The sequence below is a fragment of the Pteropus medius genome, unplaced genomic scaffold (genome assembly GCF_902729225.1).
Source record: "Pteropus medius unplaced genomic scaffold, Ma_sr-lr_union100, whole genome shotgun sequence".
Classification (NCBI taxonomy): Eukaryota; Metazoa; Chordata; class Mammalia; order Chiroptera; family Pteropodidae; genus Pteropus; species Pteropus medius.
This window is the reverse complement of record NW_024344561.1, coordinates 1,520,075-1,540,309: the sequence shown is the minus strand read 5'-3', so window position 1 is coordinate 1,540,309 and position 20,235 is coordinate 1,520,075. Positions and strand designations below refer to the sequence as shown.

Below are 20,235 nucleotides of genomic sequence, written 5' to 3'. Positions count from 1 at the left end.
AGCACTGTTTTATCTTCTGTCCAGCCCTATGACCCATTGCTGGAAGGAATGACAGTCCAGGAAGGAAAGCACTGTGCTCTGCTTCTGAGTCCAAGAGTTTATTCAGGATTTAACAGAGATTGTTGTTGTTCTCTGCCAAACAAAGTATATGCTCTGGGGGATCAGAAATGAATTAGGCTCAGTTGTCTCACTTCTGGCATTCAGAATCTACCTTTGTAAGGACAAAATTACAGAAACTTTCCATACAAAATTACAGAAACTTTCCACATATGGAAAGGGTAACTTGCATGGCAGAGGAAATTGTTATGGAGCCCAAATGACCACATAGCAGGAGTATCGAGAAGAATTGGAGAAGGAAGTATGAGTGTTGAGACATTTTAGACTGCTTGGGCAGTCTGAATTTGAACAAAACCAAAGTTTTATTGAAATAGGCATGGATGGTGAAAATGGTTGTGAATCATATATAGTTATGTATAAAAAGAAAATTGTAAATTTCTGCAGGATGCCTGGATCATAGGTGACAAATACATATGAATCCATAGTTATAATTAAACTCAATAGTGCAGTGATTTTGACATACATAGGATCACAAAATAACCCCTTAATCCCATCAACGATGTGCCAAAATAAGCAACTTTCAGATATAATTGATCAAAAGAAATGAAAACCATGAGCTACAAAAATTGTGTGCCAAAAGAAGTATGTTTACCTATTCCAAATGTTTGGTTTTGCAGTAATTTCTAATCCAGAGACCAAAAAATGGGGAAAGGGAGTGTTGAAACTATGCTGTTCTGTTGAGGAGCCTCTGCAAGGCTCTCTTGATGTCCCTGTTCCTTAGACTGTAGATAAAGGGGTTCAGCATGGGGATAACAACCGTATACACCACTGAGGCCACAGCATCCTTCTTCGGAGAATGTGAAGCAGTCGAACTGATGTACAACCCAATGCCTGTTCCATAAAATAAGCAGACAGCTGACAGGTGAGAACCACAGGTGACAAAGGCTTTATACTTCCCACCTGATGATGGGACTCTCAGAATGGAGGAAACAATTTTATAGTAAGAGAAAACGATCCCTGAGAGTGTAACTCCACCAAAGATGACACTGAAAATATAGATTAACATGTTTTTGGTGGAGGTATCATTACAGGCCAACTTGAAGAGTTGAGCAGGGTCACAGAAAAAGTGAGGAATTTCCACATTTGTGCAAAAGGAAAGTTGTGACATCAACAAGCAGTGCAGCTGAGAGTCCAAAAGGCTGATCAAAAAGGACACTAGAACCAGCAGGCTGCAGAGGCGGGGATTCATGATGACCAGGTAGTGCAGAGGGTAACAAATAGCTACAAACCGGTCATAGGCCATCACAGTGAGGAGTGTACTGTCCAGACATCCAAAAAGAATAAAAAAAGACAATTGAATCAGGCATCCGGTATAGGAGATGACTCCGCTGTGAGTTTGGATGTCTAAAATCATCTTGGGGATGGTGGAAGAACTAAAACCAATGTCAGCCATGGACAGGATGGAGAGGAAGAAGTACATGGGGGTGTGGAGGTGGGAATCAGAGCTGACAGCCAGGATGATGAGCAGATTCCCCAGCATGGTGACCAGGTACATGGACAGGAAGAGGCCAAAAATTAGAGGCTGCAGTTCTGGATCATCTGAGAGTCCCAGGAGAAGAAATTTCAAGACACTTGTTATGTTCTGTGGTTCCACAGAGCACAGACACCTTTTGGAAGATAAATGAGAATTGGTATAAAGGGAACAAGTATACAAGTATCCATCAGTGAGTCAACATTTTGAGTTTAAGCAATTCATATATAAAGTATTCACACTAGAAGACCATACTCCTTCAGCAGTATTTCTCAGTTATGACAAACATTCTTCTGAGAACCTTTATCGCATTGGATTTGCGCCATTAACCTATTACTACATGCATCTCTTTGGAAAGAATGAACTAGAGAAATTAGAGGAGTAAAGTTATTTAGAGATCTAAAAATCCATAAACATTGTAACCTATCAGTCCCCTCTTGTTAAAGAAAGCAAAGAAATGAGAAATATCCTTCTCCCTTAAGAAAAAAGAAAGTTCTTTATTAGTTTTTTTTAATTAAAGGACACTAATAAGCATTTAAACGTATTTTATTTTATCCAAATGCAGTGCAATTAATTTCCTTGATTTGGACTATTTATAAACATATAAAAGAGCTATGTAATAAAGTGTCTGATTTTATTTTCGTGTGTGTGTGTATGATATTTGGCTAACCAATTTTTAAACCACTCTTCTTCCTCTTCCTCTTCTGCCCAATATCTGAACTACCTGATAAGAAAGCCGGGGTTCTCCAGTTATAAAATAAAAATATCATGAGGGTGTAATATAAAGCATAGTGACTATAATTAATAATATTATATATCATATTCGAAAGTTACTAAGAGAGTAGATCTTAAAAGTTCTTATTACAATAAAAAATTTGAAACTATGTATAGTGACAGATCTTAACTAGGCTTGTGATGATCATTTTGCAGTATATACAAATACTAAATCATTATGTTGTACAGCTGAAAGAAATATAATGTTGTATGTCAAATATATCTCAATTTTTAAAAAGGCTGTCTCCTTCCTCATTTGGTGACAATGAGAGGTTCAAACTTCGCATATGCAAGAACTCTCTAAACCCACTCTAAACCCACAACCTAACCGCAATTTTTTAAAAAGTCACTTTCTTTGACCTCTCATGTCATTGCAGACCACCTTAGATGGGCTGCTAAGCTTCCTCCACAAAGGGAGATATTCATATGAGGAATAAAACTTTTTATACCCTTTTCAATGTGTAGAATTTTCAGCCTCAATGCCCAAGCCATATTTGGGGTGAGAGCTCATCCTATTCCGCAGAGCATTCACTGCACTTGTTGTGGTGAGTGGGGTACAGAGACAAGGACCGCCAGCATCCAAAGTGTCTTTTCTTGCTCTGGCTCTGCTGCATGATGGCTAGCTTGCACTTTGGACGGTGCTGCATTGCGCTGCATTTGTTGAGTCTTTCCAATCCTTTCTTATAGATCTTACCACCCTCACATAGAGGTCTCTATAATTACATAGCTAATAGAGACAAAATGAAGCAGTTAGATCTTTCTTTAATGGGTCTTGTGTCTTGGCCCAGACCTATCTGTATCTTAGAATGAAGATATGAATGGCAATAGGGTCAGGGGAAAGAATTTCCTGATTGGTGTGCTCTTCAACTATGCATTGGCCCCTATGGTGCTCAGGGGAAAGAATTTACCCTGTGTGCAATATAGGTCCATCGTGGTGGTTCTCACAAAAGAGTAGTCATTAAAGGGAATTGTGGGGGGTGGTGAGAGAGAGACAGAGAATACAGAGAAAGACAGAGACACACAGAGAGAAAGAAACAGAGGGAGACAGAGAGACAGAGAGAGACTGAGGAAAGGAAAGGGAAGGGAGGGGTTGGGAGAGAGGAAGGGAGAAGGAAATGCAGCTAATGTGTGTCATGCTAGGTCTGCACTCGTAAGCACAGAGAGCTCCCAGGACCTTTAAATATGTCTGCTGTTGCTATTACCCATGGCTTTGTCTTGACAAAGATCTGGATCCTCAGGGTTTTAGGATGACATCCATGGCATTTCTGTGACACAAGAAAGGGCTTAATTCCAATCTGATTTAAGCACATGGTACATAAACTCTACAAAGCAATCATAAAGGAGTTCCCTCACCCTGAAGATAATGATTTGAGGTTTTCTGGAGGAAGAAATTTATAAATATGACCTGGATAGAGAGAACCACCCTTGAAGTATATCCCATGTTAAAATAAGAGAAGATAAGGAACAGGAAAGAAGAAAGGAAGAAAAGAAAGAAAGAAGGAAGGAAATGAAATGAATTGTATCGAATAATGTACGAATGAAGAAATAGAATGAATAATGACAAATGAATGAATGAAACGAGTGGATGATATGGATGGGAAGGAGGAGGGAAGATATATATATATACAGCAGCTGTTGTTGTTGTTGTTGTTGTTGTTGTTGTTGTTGTTGTTGTTGTTGTTGTTGTTGCTTTGCTTGCGCGAATGAAATGGAAACAGCCGGCATGAATGAATGGCCGAATGGTAGGTTTAGCTGAATAGTTTAGTTTAATGGTAACAGTCGGTACGAAATGTTCGCATGAGTGTGGATAAATGATGAATGTGATGGCGTTTGTTGTTGTTGTTGTTGTTGTTGTTGTTATTGTCATTGTCAAAAGAAAGAAAGAAAGAAAGAAAGAAGAAAGAAAGAAAGAAAACAAAGAAGGAAGGAAGGAAGGAAGGAGAGGGGAGGGAGGGAGGAGGGAGGGGAGGAGGGAAGAAGGGAAGGAAGGAAGGAAGGAAGGAAGGGAAGGAAGGAAGGAAGGAAGGAAGGAAGGAAGGAAGGAAGGAAGGAAAGAAGAGACTGAGTCACTTCCCTGCAGGTATTTTGCTTACAGCGACCTGGAAAGGGAAGGTGAAGCGGGTTCCTTGGTTTTTGGTTTATTTCAGTTTTAACATTTTATTTAACCCATTATACCAAGAATATTATAATTTCACACAAAATTGAGATTTTTTGCATTCCTTTCTTGTACATCTTCAAAAATCTGGTATTTTATGCTGACACCACATCTCATTTGAAGTAGCCACATATCAAGGGCTTGATAGACATATGAACCTAAATTGTATGGGAAGACATTGTCCTGCACTTTGCATCCTGGGAATAGATCTCACTGCTTAGATGCACACCTGATTTCACTCTTTTTTACCCAAGGATCGGTTTTAAATTAAATAAGAATACTGTGCTCCTTTCCTCAATTGTAAAATAATAATGTGAGCATGCCAACGATGGGGTATCATGCAGATTTAAAATTAAAGTTACGTAGCACATAGCTCTGAGCCTGAGACAAGTAAAACCTCAATAAAGATTTGTAACGTTGTGATTACTCTCCTTATCCGCATCATGATCACAATCAGCATTTGTGATCATTTTGGGATTCCTGCTCAGGAATGAGCAATGACTTTGGAAGCTAGGAATAGAAGCAGCAAAGAGCAGAATTCTAAATGAGAATTCTGAAATCTCCAACAGAAAAAAAAAAATAACATAAAATGTATAAGCCTCTGAGCTGAAACTTTCAATACTAATGTTCTCCAATCTGGCCATCTCAGTTGTCCTGCTGTCTTGATTATAAGGAAACAAGTTTCTCCATAATACCTCCTCCACCCACCATCTTCCTTGGCACTTACTGCTCTGTGCTGTATCTCTCCTTGACCATGACCTAGGAGTTCAGTTTCACTGCCTTCTCCTGCCTGGTGAATGATGAGGGCTGAGGAGGCCCTGTCCTCAGGATTGGGAGGAAGACACTCAGGCATGGATCTCCTGATGCAGGTGACAACTCTGGGAGAAAAAGACAGGTATGCAGTTTAACTGGGACTGGCAGCCTGAAGGGCTGGAGGCACTGGCTAATTATTTACTCCTGAGTGGCCTTGAGAGATCAATGCACAGAGCTCATAATTACCAAAATTGGCCCATGTTCATCCAATCTCTGAGGACCTCCTAACAGTAACACAAGAGGAAAAGGAGAAAAGTGAATGTGCATAGAAGGGTCTGGGCCCTTTTTCCCAGGAGAAAGCTCAGCTGTACACTTCGCTTCTGACTTCCATTTTTAAGGATCTTAACATAAAATGCAGATCATTTTTCTCTTCGATTTATGACTTTTTGACTTAAACATGTGCAAATCCATTTATTATTTTGTAAATTAGGGAAAATTAGGTCTTTAACAAGAATCTGAAGCTCTTTCTATTTTCTCAGCTACTAAAATATTTCTGTCTCTAAAAGGACCTTTCTGTTTCCTTTTTTTAAGGATATTTTATAGTTTGTTTGTTTGTTTACTTTATATAAATGACAGCCCATGTTCTGACTTTCCCATCTAATTAACATATTATGGATATACTAGAAAACTACTGACTTTTATACATTTATTTATAACTTCCTACTTCTCTTTAAAAAACCAGAGCACCTAACAAGTACACTCAAGGTGTCAGCTAGGGCTGCAGTCCTCTCAAATTTGGACTGGGAAGAGACCTGTTTTCAAGTCCACTCATTTTGGAAAGACGGGTTCCTGTGGGCTGTTGACCAGAGGCCTTCCTCAGTTCTCTGTCACAGGGAAGCTCACACATGGCTATTGGATGCCATTTAAACAAACAGATAGGAGACAGAGAAACAAAAGCCAAGAATATGAAAGCCAAAGACTTTTTGTACCCTAATCTCAGAAGTGACATCTCATCAGTTTTGCCATGTGATGATTGGAAGCAAGTCAATAGGCCCAGGACACACTCAAGAGGATGGGTCAAGATACAGGAGGCGGAAGACACTGGGTGCATTTTAGAATTTGCACACCGCACAGTCCTCCCCCTCTCTCAGGACATCGCCTCTAAGCACCACAGGACTGGAAGATGTCTCTCTGCTGCCCAACATAGTCCACAACCCATCACACCACGATTTTCTCAGAAAACTTCTCTGCAGATAAACCAAGATATGAGTAGAAATGGCCTCTAATTTGGTGTTTCTGCAGACCCACGCATGTTCCTTCAGGACATACAGTCAGAAAAAGCCAGTATGGTTTCTCTTTCATCACCAGAATCCCTCTTTTCATATCACACCCATCCGTAACCATTCTGTGCCTAAATTCAACAAACGTCCCCAGGGGCTTCTGATTTCTGCTCATTAAGAAGAACTCATCCTATCTCAGGAGGTATTTTCTTTAGCTCACTTTGTGTTCACCAATTCTAAAGTTTAAATAATTGTGCTTGAGGCCCTTTTCAGTTTTTAGTTTTTTCAGTTATAAACCGAGTTCGTATGAGAATAACAGTACTTTGCAACCTGCTACATCCTAGCCACGCAGTCGTCCTGGCTCAGAGGTCTCTGGATGCAGAATTTAGCTACTGGTTTGTCATTAACTGATAGGAAGGAAGTGTGACAAAACCAAGATAGTGAGTAGCAGATGCCAGCCTCTATTTTCCCTCAAAGTTCAACAATTCGATGGCCACTCGTGAACAAAAACAGCCCTAGGAGAGCTCAGCAGTCCATTTAGGAAGCGTCAGCAATGCAGTGGAACAAAACACCTGAGAATCACCACACAAAGGAAAAAAAGAACGGCTTCACACATCATTCCACCACCCAGGACAGCACTACGTAGCACCAATAGAGAACTCCCCAGCTAGAGAAAGTCGTTACCTTATGGGGAAAGGGAGAGTAGAGTGTGCAAACAGCTTTCCCTGCCTTTTAGGGGGTACAGGAAAGACCTGTTTCTGCTTCACCCAACCCAGAGAACGGCAAAGCTTAGACATAAACACACAGCTAAAAACAAGGGAGAGGAGCAGAGACTACCAGTATCAGCCACAATAGGACATAGGACTGGATTCAATATAGACACAGAGACCAATGGCACAGAATCAAAAGCCTAGAAATAAACCCCTGCATATATGGACAATATTTAACAAGGGAGACCATGTTGGTTTGCAATCTCTGGAACTTCTAGGGTGACATTTGAAACTAGTCCCCATGCACAGAGGGCCAAAGAGAGACCAAAGAGTGAAACAGATCACTCCAGATTGGTAGGTGGCAGTTTTCATAAGGTAAAGAATTTACATCCAAGGCTTGTCTTGGGCAGCCGCAACACAAGATAATCTATACATCTGGCCACCAAATTTAAAATTAATGTATAAAAGAGGCCTTAACTGGATTCAGTCATGTATGACATCCAGATAGTCTCAACACATTACAACCTCAAGGCTATATATTTGGGCCAGCTTCTAGAGGAGGGTAAGCAAGTGGCATGAACATTCCAAAGACAGGGGAGGGGCAAGCAGACTCTGATTCCCCAGGTCAGGCTCTTGGGTTAACTGGAAGTCACACCTTCTTGATGGCCTCCTCCAATAGAACCAGTCATTGTATTTATAAAACTCCCCAAGGGATTCCAATAAAATGCACAGATATTACCTGCATCTTTATAAATTACCTGAATAAACAGATTTTACAAATGAAAAATTTACATGGAACATATGCAGTAACTGTGGAAAAGGATGTGGAAATTAAGTAAATAACAAGAGAGTCATGCATTGCACCTGCATACCGGAGTGGTTGAGGAGAATCTCTCATGCATTCATCATGATGTACAAAGGATCCCAGGATACTCTCCCAGTTCAGTGAAAGATAAATCAAAAGAAGTGACATACACGTGTGAAGCCTGGAGTGGAATGAAAACCATGAGCCTAAAATGAATGTGACCAAGAATACAGTATTCAGTTTACATGTTTGGTTTTGCTGGGTTTTCTAACCACACTCCAAAAAGAATTACATGGATATTAGGACCAGACTGTTTTGCTGTGGAGCCTCCCTAGGGCACTCTTAATGTCTCTGTTTTTCAGGCTATAAATGAAGTGTTTCAGCATGGGGGTGACTACAATCCACATGACTGAGGCCACCACATTATTCTTGGGGGAAGGCAACAATGCTGATCCAAAGTAAACTCCGATATCTGTTCCACAGAATAAGCAAACAAATGACAAGTGAGCGCTCTAGATGGAGAAGGCTCTGTACTTCCCACCTACTGATGGAACTCTCAGAATGAATGAAACAATTTTATAGTAAGAGAATGAAATTCCTGAGTTAGGGAGAAAACCAGAGATGGCGCCAACAAAATACATGACTATCTTAACAATGAAAGTGTCAAAGCAGGCAAGATGAAGGAGTTGAGAAGGGTCACAGAAGAAATTAGCAATTTTTACATTCTTGAAGCACGTAAGTTGTAACACTATCAAATTATGCAGCTGGGAGTCCAAAAGGCTGATGAAAAATGACACCAAAACTAAGAAGCAGCAGAGGCATGGATCAGTGATGACTGAGTAGTGCAGAGAGTGGCAGATGGCCACAAATCGGTCATAGTCCTTCACAGTCAGAAGCATACTATCCACACATCCAGAAAGGATCAAAAAAGACATCTGGTCAGGCAGCCACCACAGGAGATTTCTCTGCTGTGAGTTTGGATGTCCATGATCATCTTTGGGGCAGTGGTAGAGGTAAAACAGATGTCAGCCATGGAAAGGTTGGAGAGAAAGAAGTACATTGGGTATGGAGGTGGGAGTCCAAACTGATGGTCAGGCTGATGAGCAGATTCCCCAATATGGCAACCAGGTCCATGGCCAGGAAGAGCCCAAAGAGCAGAGGCTAAAGTTCCCTATCATCTGAGAGTCCCATGAGGAAGAATTCTGAAACACATGTAAGATTTCATGGTTCTATGTAACTTTGGACACCTTTTGCAAAGGAAAAGAGGGTTGGAAAAAGGAAATCAGTAAATGAGCACACAGCATTTTGTCAATATTTTGGATTCAAACAATTGACTTGTGAGGTCATACACCCCAGTACCTTGAGCAGTATTTCTCAGTATGACAAATTCTTTCTTCTTAAAATTGTTCTCTTATTTGTTTCTGTGTTATTTACCTCTTTTTATGCCCACTTACATTAGAGAAACTTGAATGGAGTATCAGAAGAACAGGAAAAATCAAGATAACAAATCCATGATTATTGGAAAATATAGCGTCCTTTGTTAGGAAAAAAAAATATTTAGTAAATACTAACCTTCCCTCTTTAAGGAAAAAAGTTCTAATTTAAAGAAATTAAGAAGTAGTTTAAAATATCTTATTTTATACAAATGCAATGCTAGATAGTTTCTCTATTTAAAATATCTTAAATAATCTATACAAAGCAGGACTGAGTAATCTAGATTCTAAATTCAGTTGAATGTTCATAATCAGAAAATAATATTATGTAATAGCTATCTTCACAGGTTTTATCACTCTGGTTTTCTTTTTCCATTTATGTAGAAATAAGTGCTCACATATGAGAGTTGTCCTTGAAAGTCATTTCTTATATAATTCCTATCCTTGGCTTTAGTGTACTTCAGATTTTGTTATCTCTGGTTTAGTTAAATGCACATAATTACACAGCATCAATGACTACAAAGATGGCATTAGTGTGCAGAGTATCTGTTTATGATTAAAGAATAATGAAATTTGAGAAATACTTGAAGTTTCCTATGTCATTCAGGGTTATTTTTATCAATCCTATACAATATTAGTAAAATATCTGGTGTTTGGGACGATTCTTTGCTTTTTTTGGACTGTTTTGTAATGGAATGATAAAACTACTTCATTGTTTTTCTTTTTCCAAGCCTTATTGAAGTATGATTGATGAACAAAAATTATATATATGTACAAATATGGTAAAACATGAAGTATTTTTTATTGTACGACGTGATGATTTAATACATATATATATTGTGAAAAGATTACCACGATCAAGTTAATCAATATATCCATCATTTTATATAGTTACTGTGTGTGTGTGTGTGTGCGTGTGTGTGTGTGTGCTGAGAACACCTGAGATGATCTAATCTCTTAACAGATTTCAAGTATACAATACGGTGTTATTAACTATAGTCCCCATGCTGTACCTTAGATCTCCAGAAATATTCATCCTATAACTGAGTGATAGTACTCTAACCAACATGTTTTCATTCCGTCCACCCCAGCCGCTTACAACCACAGTTCTACTCTCTGATTCTATGAGAGAGTTTTTCTGAGATTCCACATATGAGATCATACTGTGTTTGTCTCTCTGAGCCTGACTTATTTCATGATATTATAAACATGATATTCTCCAAGTTTATATATATTGTCACAAATGGCAGTGTTTCCTTCTTTTTGTGACCGAAAACTGTTTCATTATGTGTGTATGTAGATAGATGGTAAAAATAGATGATAAATGATAAATAGATGACAGTTAGATAGATGATAGATAGAAAGATAGATAGATGGATAGATAGATAATAGATAGATAGATAGATAGATAGATAGATAGATAGATAGATAGATGATAGATAAACATTTGCTTTATCCATTTTTCTGTCAAAAGATACTTTAGTTATTTCCATATCTTTACTCTTGTGAATAATATTGCAATGAACATGGAAGAGCAGATACCTCTTTGAGATACAGATTTCATTTTCTTCATATACATATATGCAGAAATGGGATTGCTAGACTTATGGTAGTTCGATTTTTTATTTTACATTTTGAATTAAATTGATTAGGATGACACTGGTTAATAAACATATAGGTTTCAAGTGTACAATTCAATAATACATCATCTGTATATTGCATTTGTGTTCACCACCTAAGGTCAAATCTTCCATCACCACATAATTGACCCGCTTTACCCTTATCGACCTCTCCCCTCCCCCTTTCCTTCTGGTAACCACTAAACTGCTGTCTGCGTCCATGAGTTTTTGTTTGTTTGTTTTCTTCCTTTGTTGCTTTTGGTTTTACATCCCACATATGAGTGAAATCGTATGGTTCTCAACTTTCTCTGTCTGACTTATTTTGCTTAGCATGATACTATCAAGATCTATCCATGTTGTTGCAAATGGCAGTATTTCATCTTTTCTTATGGGTGAGTAATAATATTCCACCGTATATATGTACCACATCTTCAATTCATTTTAATAATATCTTGTAGTTTCAGTATATAGGTCCTTAACATCTCTTGTTAAGTTCATTCCTAGGTATTGTATTCTTTTTGTTGCAGTTGCAAAAGGAATTGATCTTTTTATCATTTTTTGTTCTGAAATTTTATCGTTAGTGTATAGCAATGCGATGGATTTTTGTACATTGATTTTGTATTCTGCAACTTTACTGTATTTGTTTGTTGTTCCTAATACTTCTTTGGTAGTGTCTTTAGGGTTTTCTACATAAAAAATCATGCTGTCTGCAAAAAGTGACAATGTGACTTCTTCATTTCCAATGTGTTTGCCTTTTATTTCTTTCTTTTGCCTCATTGGTCTGGCTAGGACTTCCAATATTATCTTGAATAACAGTAGTGAAAGGAGGTATTCTTTTTTTGTTCCTGATCTTACAGGAAAAGCTTTTAGTTTTTCTCGATTAAGTTTTTCATGATTAAGATTCATATTTTCCTGACGGTTCATTATGTTGAGCACCATTTCATATGTCTGTGGTTTCATTTTTTTGGTCATAAAGCCTCCTATTTGCAGTTGAGGAGTTTAGCACCAAGGGAGGCCCTACAGTAAGTTTTAAGACCCAGACTTCTTACCTAGCTAACATATTTTCATATCAACCCTTTCTGATACATGGATTGCAATTCTCTTACTTCAGCCACTGAAGGTAATCCAGATTCATTATCTTGGTAGTTCACACCACGATTTGAGGAAAAATGCAAATGGAACAACGTAAATGCTACTGGGCAGTTTCCTCATCTTTAAAATTAAGATAATAATTGAACCTGAAATTGGGGATAAGGAGCCAAATATCATTAGATATGGGCTTTCACAGAAGGAGGCATGATTATGATTAGCTGGCTCTCGGCAGCTGAGGCAGATATATGGGGTCTAATGCTGAGAACTAAATGGTACACCCCATATCTGGAGCAACATGCTCCTCATTCCTAACAGGAGACCTTTCTCATTGTGGTAAAAAATAATAATAATAATAATATAAAATTTGTCATCTAATCTACGGTGATGCCACCCTGAACAAGACCGATCCCATCTGATTCTGAAGCTAAACAGTGTCAGGCCTGCTTAGTAATTTGATGGGAGACCACGTAGGAAGACCAGGTGCTGTAGGCATTAAAAAAAATGAAAATAAAAAATACGAAATTGTAAGCTGACGAGGTCTTGCAATCTGTGAGGTCAACCAAGCGTTGCCTCGCCTAAAATAAAAATTGTCATCTTAACCATTTTTAAGGGTACAGTTCAGTTTTATTAAGTACATTCCCAATGTTAAGCAACCATTATCATCATTCATCTCCAGAACTCCTTTTATCTTGCAAAAATGTAACATTATTTACCCATTAAACACTAACTCTGTATTTCCTCTTTTCCCTGCTTATAGAAACCACTATTCTACTTTATATCTCTATAAATTTGACTACTTTAGGTGCCTCATATAAGTGGAATAATACAGTATTTATCCTTTTAAGTCTGACTACTTAATTGACTGGGGAGATGTTGAAATGGGAAGGAGAATTTTTTAAAACATTGAGGATCCCCTTTGGTTGGGAATGGTACATCCCAGTTTTCCTTGGAAAGTTACAATTGACAACTATTTCTTCAAACTCAGTATTAATACTGTTCCATTTCAATTTCAAAACACCCTGGCTTAGACAGGGAATTCAACAGTCATCCTATTTAATCAAGAATCTCACCAACAAGGAACAAAATTATGAATTTATTGGTTCTTAAAGTAGGATTTAGAGCCTCCTTGAGAACAGAGAAAAATCATGAGAAAACTAGAAAAAAATAAAGGAAAGAGAGCTATAATTACTTTATATTCTTTGATCCAATGTCTCTAAAGTGGGTATACATAGAAATTAGTGATTAGCCCTATAGTGATAAAAGCAAGACTGCTTTTTACCAAGTCCTGAATAATGCATTAGGTAAGTGAGAAGAGTGTACTGATGTACTACACATAATCTTGGAGTGGCTATGACCTAAGTGGAGAGTCCAAAATTATCTCCCAACTCCAATACAGCTATACAACAAGAGAAACCTGAGTAAACAGAAAGTAGAAAGCCATATAGGTATATATTCACCATGTGACTGCAAAGTCAGAAATTCCTTGTAGCACATGTTTGATTTTGCTGCTTTTCCAGTTCTATGAACTAAAAAAGATGGCACAGTTATTGAGATTAGGCTATTTCTTTTGATAATCCTCCAGAGTGCACTCTAGCAGTCTCTGACTGTAAATGAAAGACGCAGCATGGGGTAACTATGGTGTACATCACCAAGACCACTGCATCCTTCTTCAGGAAAGATGAGGCAGCTGAATTCCGATATAACCCAAGGCCTGTTCCATAAAGTAAGCAAACAACTGACAGGCGAGAACCACAGGTAAAAAATGTTTTATATTTTTCACCTGGTGATGAGACTCTCAGAATGGAGGAAATGATTTTATAGTAAGAGAAAAAGATCCCTGAGAGTGGCACACCACCAAAGATGACACAAATAAAATAGGATAACATGTTATTGGTGGAATTATCATTACAGGCAAGCTTGAGGAGTTGAGGAGGGTTACAAAAGAAATGAGGGCTTTCCACATCTGCACAGAAGGTAAGCTGTGACATCATCAAATTCTACAGGTCTGAGTTCAAAAGCTGATGAAAAATGACAGCAAAACCAACAAGACACAGAGGCACAGGTTCATTATTACCAGATAGTGTAGGTTTTGACAAGTGATCATCAAGTAGTCATAGGTCATCAGGGCCAGGAGTATGCTGTCCAAACATGTAAAAGAGAAGAAAGGTAACCTGAGTTAGGCAACCTGCACAGATGATGGATTTGCTGTATATCTGCAGATTCACCAAGATCTTGGGGACTGTATTTGTGCTGAAGTTGATGTCAGCCAAGGACTAATTGGATGGAAGAAGTACATAGGGGTATGGAGGTGGGAGTCAAAGATGACATTCAGAATGGTGAGTAGGTTTCTGAGCAGCCACCAGGTACATGGATAAGAAAAGCCCGAACAGAAGAGGCTGCCCTTCTGGACCATCTGAGAGTCTCAAGAGGAAGAATTTTGAGTTACCTGTCAGATTGCATGGTTCCATGCAGATGGGACACATTTTGAGAAAAAAAAATAAGAGAGTGTTGTATGAATAAAACAAATATAAAGGCATCCAGCTAAGTATCCATATTTTGGATTTAACAGATGAAGTATTTACACTTGAGGACCATACACCCCCACTACCTTCGACAACATTTCTCAACTGTGAATTCTTTTTACATCTCTTTCCTTATTGATCTCTGGGCTATTCACCTGTTTTTATATATGCCCACATTAGACACACTGGGTCAAAGACTATTAAAGAAAGATCATTCTGAGAAGACAAATCCATGAACACATTACACTTATACTTTTGAAGGAAAATATGGAAGAAGAAATGTTTTTCTCTCTTTAAGAAAAAAAATCATCATAATTAAAAGATGTTAAGAAGCAGTCAAGAGGACATTATCTTATCCAAATGCAGTATAGGAAATTCTCTTAATTTGGAATGTAGTCTAGAAAAGCTAAAAGCACATAAACTGGATTCTAAATTAAAATAAAATGTTCATAATCAGAAGCATTTTTGTATGGCAATTATTCGTAAGAGTTTTTCCTCGTTATTTGGTTTAATAAAAGCCATCTTCTATGGAGGTAACTGCTCACTCAAATGTGTGGGTTATCTGGTCAAAGTCCCTTTAAATACAACTAAAATATACAAATATTTGGCCTTCGTGGACTTCATATTTTGAAAAATATGTTCTTGTTAAATGCATGAAATCATACAGCATCACTGATCCTAAAGATAGTATTCATTTATGATGCACCAATGATTAAATAATCATTAATTTTCATGAGTACTCTGGACTTATTTTTCATTTTGAAAGGTTATTTTCTATAAGTAATACACCATCCCAGAGAAATATCTCAGGTTGAATTTGCTTTTTACTGCTTTTATTTGTAGCGGCTTGGTAAAACTCTTTAAATATGTCTCAAATAATAAACATTTGTGAAGGTTTGATTTCTCATCAAACTTAATCTCCTAACAGTTGATAAATTCAGGTGCAAAGTCAGGTCTCAAACCTTCAGTTGATTTTACAAGTCAATTCTTCCTTATACATGGATTACATTTCTCCTAAATTCAGCTCCCTGAAGGCCACTCAGGTCTTCATTTGTCTTGACAGATCAAAACATGATGTGATTTCAGAAAAAACAAAAGTCAAAACAACAAAGACTAATAGCACAAACACTCAGGTAGTTTGTTTCTGTAAAATTGGTATATTATTTGATCTGACAATATAAGATTGCTGTAAGAAAAATTAAAATTCAATTATAAATATAAAAGATTTAAACAGTGGTTATCAATGCTAGTTGAACATTAAATTACCTGCCCATCTTTTCAAATTTATGAATGGATGGGCCATAGCCCAGAACCAATTAAATTAGAATCTCTACACATAAGTCCTTTGGGCATACTAACTTATAGCCAGGGAAGAGAATTATAGCCAGGCAATTAATAAATGTTGTATTAATTTTATCAATTATTATCAGTACCATTGTTACCCACTACACACATTAGAATATAAATATTTAATAATATTTGCTTTAGAACTTGTATTTATTATTGATGAAACTTGAGGGTTTTATTTTGTTTTGGTTTTTTTGTTTTTTTGTTATCCCTATGGTCTTCTTCCCCTGCACTTTAGTTGTCCAAAGGCAAATGCTGTCATGAATTTGAGGGATGTGTTTTCCTTTCACTGTTTTTTTAATATTCGTATTAATTCATATGTTTACAAACCATTTTCTTGAAAATTTACCTCAATGCCCTCATGCTACACATATGGATTTCTCTTTACTACAGCATTGTGTTTTAAGTCTCTCTGTGAATGTCATACACCTATTCAACGCTTTAAATGATGTATAATATTACCTGAGGGATAAATTTCATTTTATTTTTCAATTTTTTGATGACAAGACTAAGAAAATTATCATGGTCGTCTTAATGTCGTAGAAATGAGAATTTCCTGGAGATATAAACACATAATTGTGTGAGTTATAAAAATTTGATACATGTGCAACTTTACTATGCATTACCTATACTTGTCCTCCCAATAGAAAAGTCAGACAAAATCACCTACATAGTCTGACTGCCAAGGTATAAAATCAGAAATAGACTCTTCATGATAGAGCCACATGAAAATTCCCATTTTGTATAAGGAATGATATTTACACATCTCAGGTTTACAAAATGCGCTGGAAAGTTCATTACTATTCATAGAAAACCCTATGATCCACAATACTCGTGCAAACCACTTAGTACATTCTGCTAAATCACAGATGAACTGGGCAAATCCCAAAGAAAGGAATGGGTGATTCTGCCTCCATTTGCTCATCTGAGATTAAAGCACATTTGGAAAGAAATAATGATTGTGCTATGGTGGAGGGGATAGAGCCCTGGGATGGGAATCAGGCGACGTCTGTCTGAGTACACAGCTCTCACCCACGGGATGTGGAGAACGTGTAAATTTCTCCACTTCTCTGTGCTGATATCTCTTATATAGACATAAGGAAAATAACACCCATCTCTGGGACACGTGTGGCACCTACAGAGATTTGTCCTTAATAAATGTTCAGTCATGGTTTTTAAATCATATTGGAAAAGTGGGCTTGTTCATTAAATACAATCTCAACACAGTTTTAATGGCATTATATTCTATTATAAGGCAGAGAGATAGAAGCCTATTATGTCCTCTTTCTTCATGGTAATTCATCCATAGAATGAGTGGAAATTCTAAAATGTGTCTCAGTCCAAACAATAAGATTTACCTCCCTTTCTCTTTTCCTGCATTTTTCATTTTTTTCATTTTTATGGAAATCTCCACTACTTTTTGGTCCTTGGATTGAATTTACTTATTTTTAAATTTTTTATTAAATATATTGGGGGGTGAAACTGATTAACAAAATCAAATAAGTTTCAAATGTGTCATTCAATAAAAAGTCGTGTATATATATATGCAATATATATTGCATACAATGCAATATATATATGTGTGCGTGTGTATATATATATATATTGCATTGTATGTACAACAATCAGAGTTAGATTTCCTTTCATCTCCAAATGTTTTCTCCCTTTTCTTTATATCTAAATGTACTAGATTCTATTAATATGAAAATGATAGGTTTCTTAGAAAATCAGTGACATGGATACATACAAGCACCGTTCTATCTTCTGTCCAGTCCTATGAGTCATTGCTAGAAGGAATGACAGTCCAGGAAGGAAAACACTATTGGAAGCCATGTTGCCTGTGCTCTGCTTCTGAGATCCAAGGAAGAGTCTATTCAGCATTTAACAGAGAATGTTGCAGTTCTCTGCCAAGCAAAGTATATGCTCTAGGGGTTCAGAAAGTAATTAGGCTCAGTTGTCTCCCTCCAGGCAGTCAGAATCTACCTTTGTAAGGACAAAATAACTGAAACTTTCCATATTGGCGCCCTCCCATCTCTTTGTCCCAACTCTCCTGTTAGTCATGATGGCAAAAAAACAATGCTCCAGACAATCTCTTCTCCGTCCTCCATCTCCATGGTCCTCAGTGGGCTGTTCTATCTCTGCTGGAGTATGGCCAAGAAGTGAGAATCCACTGCACCTGTCCTGCCTGGCAAGCAATGAAGGTTCAGGCTCCTTCCCGACATCTGACAGTGAAGAGGAGTTAGTGGTGGGCCTCCTGATGCAGTGATTCTTAGGGAAGAGAACTCAGATATGAGGCCCACTGGACTAAAACAGGGAATCAGAAGGGCTGGAGAAACAAGCCAATTATGTCTTCCTGCATGGCCTTAAGAGCTCAATGCACAGGGCTCACAATTAGCCAAATCGGTCCATGCTATCCCAAGCTCTGAGGACTTGCTGTTATTAATAGAAGAGGAAAAATCAAAGGGAATGTACTTTCAAGATTCTGGGACCTTCTTCTCAGGAGGAAGCTCACCTGTAATCCTCACGTCCACTTTCAAGTTGCAGGGATTTTATAAACTCAGACAATATTTTTTTCAATTAAAAAAAGCAATGTGTAACTTGTATGTCTGCAAATTCACTGAATTAATTATTCCATGTAGAGATAATTGTGTTTTTTACTCCAAGAATATGCTATAATTTCTATGTTCTTATTTAAGATTGTTGTGTCTTGAGAGAACTTCCTATTTTTCCCTATAGTCCTGTTTTGTGTTTTTTGAATTTTATGTGTTAATGATATATGAAATTTGTTATTTTGCATGACAGCCAAAGTTCTAATTTTTCCTGTAGAATTTATGTATGTTGTTACAGTAGACCATCTATTTTGACATATCAAATTGACAATTTTCTTAAATCCTATAGGGGGTTTCACCAAAGTCTGTATTCTAAATGTGGGACTGTAGTCATCTCATGTCTTGACTAGAAGAGGATCCAATTTCAAAGCTCACTCATGCGGCTTTGGCAGGAATCAGTTCCTCATTTGCAGCTGGCCATAGGCATCCCTCAGCATCTTACCACCTGAGATTCCCCATTTGGCAGCTGACAACATCACAGCTCTCATCTAACAGAGTGAGCTGGTGAGAGAGTAGAAGAGGGCTGATAGCCGACAGTGTGACTCTATTTACACATTGACATTGGAGTGACATCCCAATGTTTTCTTAATTTTTTTAATATCAAATTTATTGAGGTGACATTGGTTAATAAAATCATATAGGTTCAAGTGTACAATTGAATAATATGTCTTATGTATATTGCATTGTGTATTCACCACCCAAGGTTAAATTTTCTTCTGTCACTACATATTTCACCCGCTTTACCCTTTTCTACCACGTCCTGTCTCCCCTTTCCCTCTGGTAACGACTAAGCTGTTGTCTATGCCTATGAGTTTTTGTTTCTTTGTCTTGTTCATTTGTTGCTTTCAGTCTTATATCCCACATATAAGTGAAATCAGATCGTTCTAAAATTTTTCTGACTTATTTCACTGAACATGATAATCTCAAGATCCCACGTCATATACCAGTTAGGTCTACCTGGTTATTGTCCAACATTTTTTGACATTTTATTCATTGCATGTAAGTTACAAGGCCTAATTCACATGGACATGGGTATACACAAAGGCATGTAGACAGGAGGCAGGGGATATTGAAAACATCTTAGAAGATGTCCACAGCAAAGGCCTCAATCTCCATCAATAATTTGGACTCTAGGCACAAAAGGCACTAGAGATGTTTCTCTGCTTTCCTGCATAGTCTCCAAACGTTCTCACATCACCACCTTCTCAAAATAAGAAAGTCTTTACTAGAAAAGAACTGGCACATGGAAGAACGTGCTCTGTTTAGGTATTTGTGCAGACCCCACAATGCTGTTTCTGACCACATCATGAAAAGGAAGTCTCCATGGTTTCTCTTATATCAATGGAGTCCTTTCATCTTTGCCAAGAGAAGCCACAGCCATTTTGGAATTAATTCAACAAGTGACTCTAGAGTCTTCTGATTTCTGCTCAACTAGTAAGAGCTTATCTCGCCCCATTCATATATTTTCTTTATAATCTTTGAATTTTAACTCTTAAAGTTTTTTTTTCAGTGAAGTTCTGGGTTATGTGGTAAAACGCAGTGGGATAT

At 37.6% G+C, this 20,235-nt stretch overlaps 1 protein-coding gene and 1 pseudogene across 1 annotated transcript; both read right to left on the bottom strand.

Moving 5' to 3' along the window:
• Positions 1 to 781: 781 nt before the first annotated feature.
• LOC120610917 (olfactory receptor 18-like) lies at positions 782 to 1,671 on the bottom strand. The gene has a single exon (XM_039873284.1). It carries the CDS (start codon positions 1,610 to 1,612, stop codon positions 782 to 784), a length of 831 nt encoding a protein of 276 aa, XP_039729218.1. The 5' UTR covers positions 1,613 to 1,671.
• Positions 1,672 to 8,364: 6,693 nt separating this feature from the next.
• LOC120610916 (putative gustatory receptor clone PTE01) lies at positions 8,365 to 14,692 on the bottom strand (annotated as a pseudogene).
• Between the last annotated feature and the right edge of the window lie 5,543 nt (positions 14,693 to 20,235).

Coding starts and splice junctions, on each gene's coding strand:
- LOC120610917 (XM_039873284.1), bottom strand. CDS start 1,612: ATGTACCTGGTCACCATGCTGGGGAATCTGCTCATCATCCTGGCTGTC.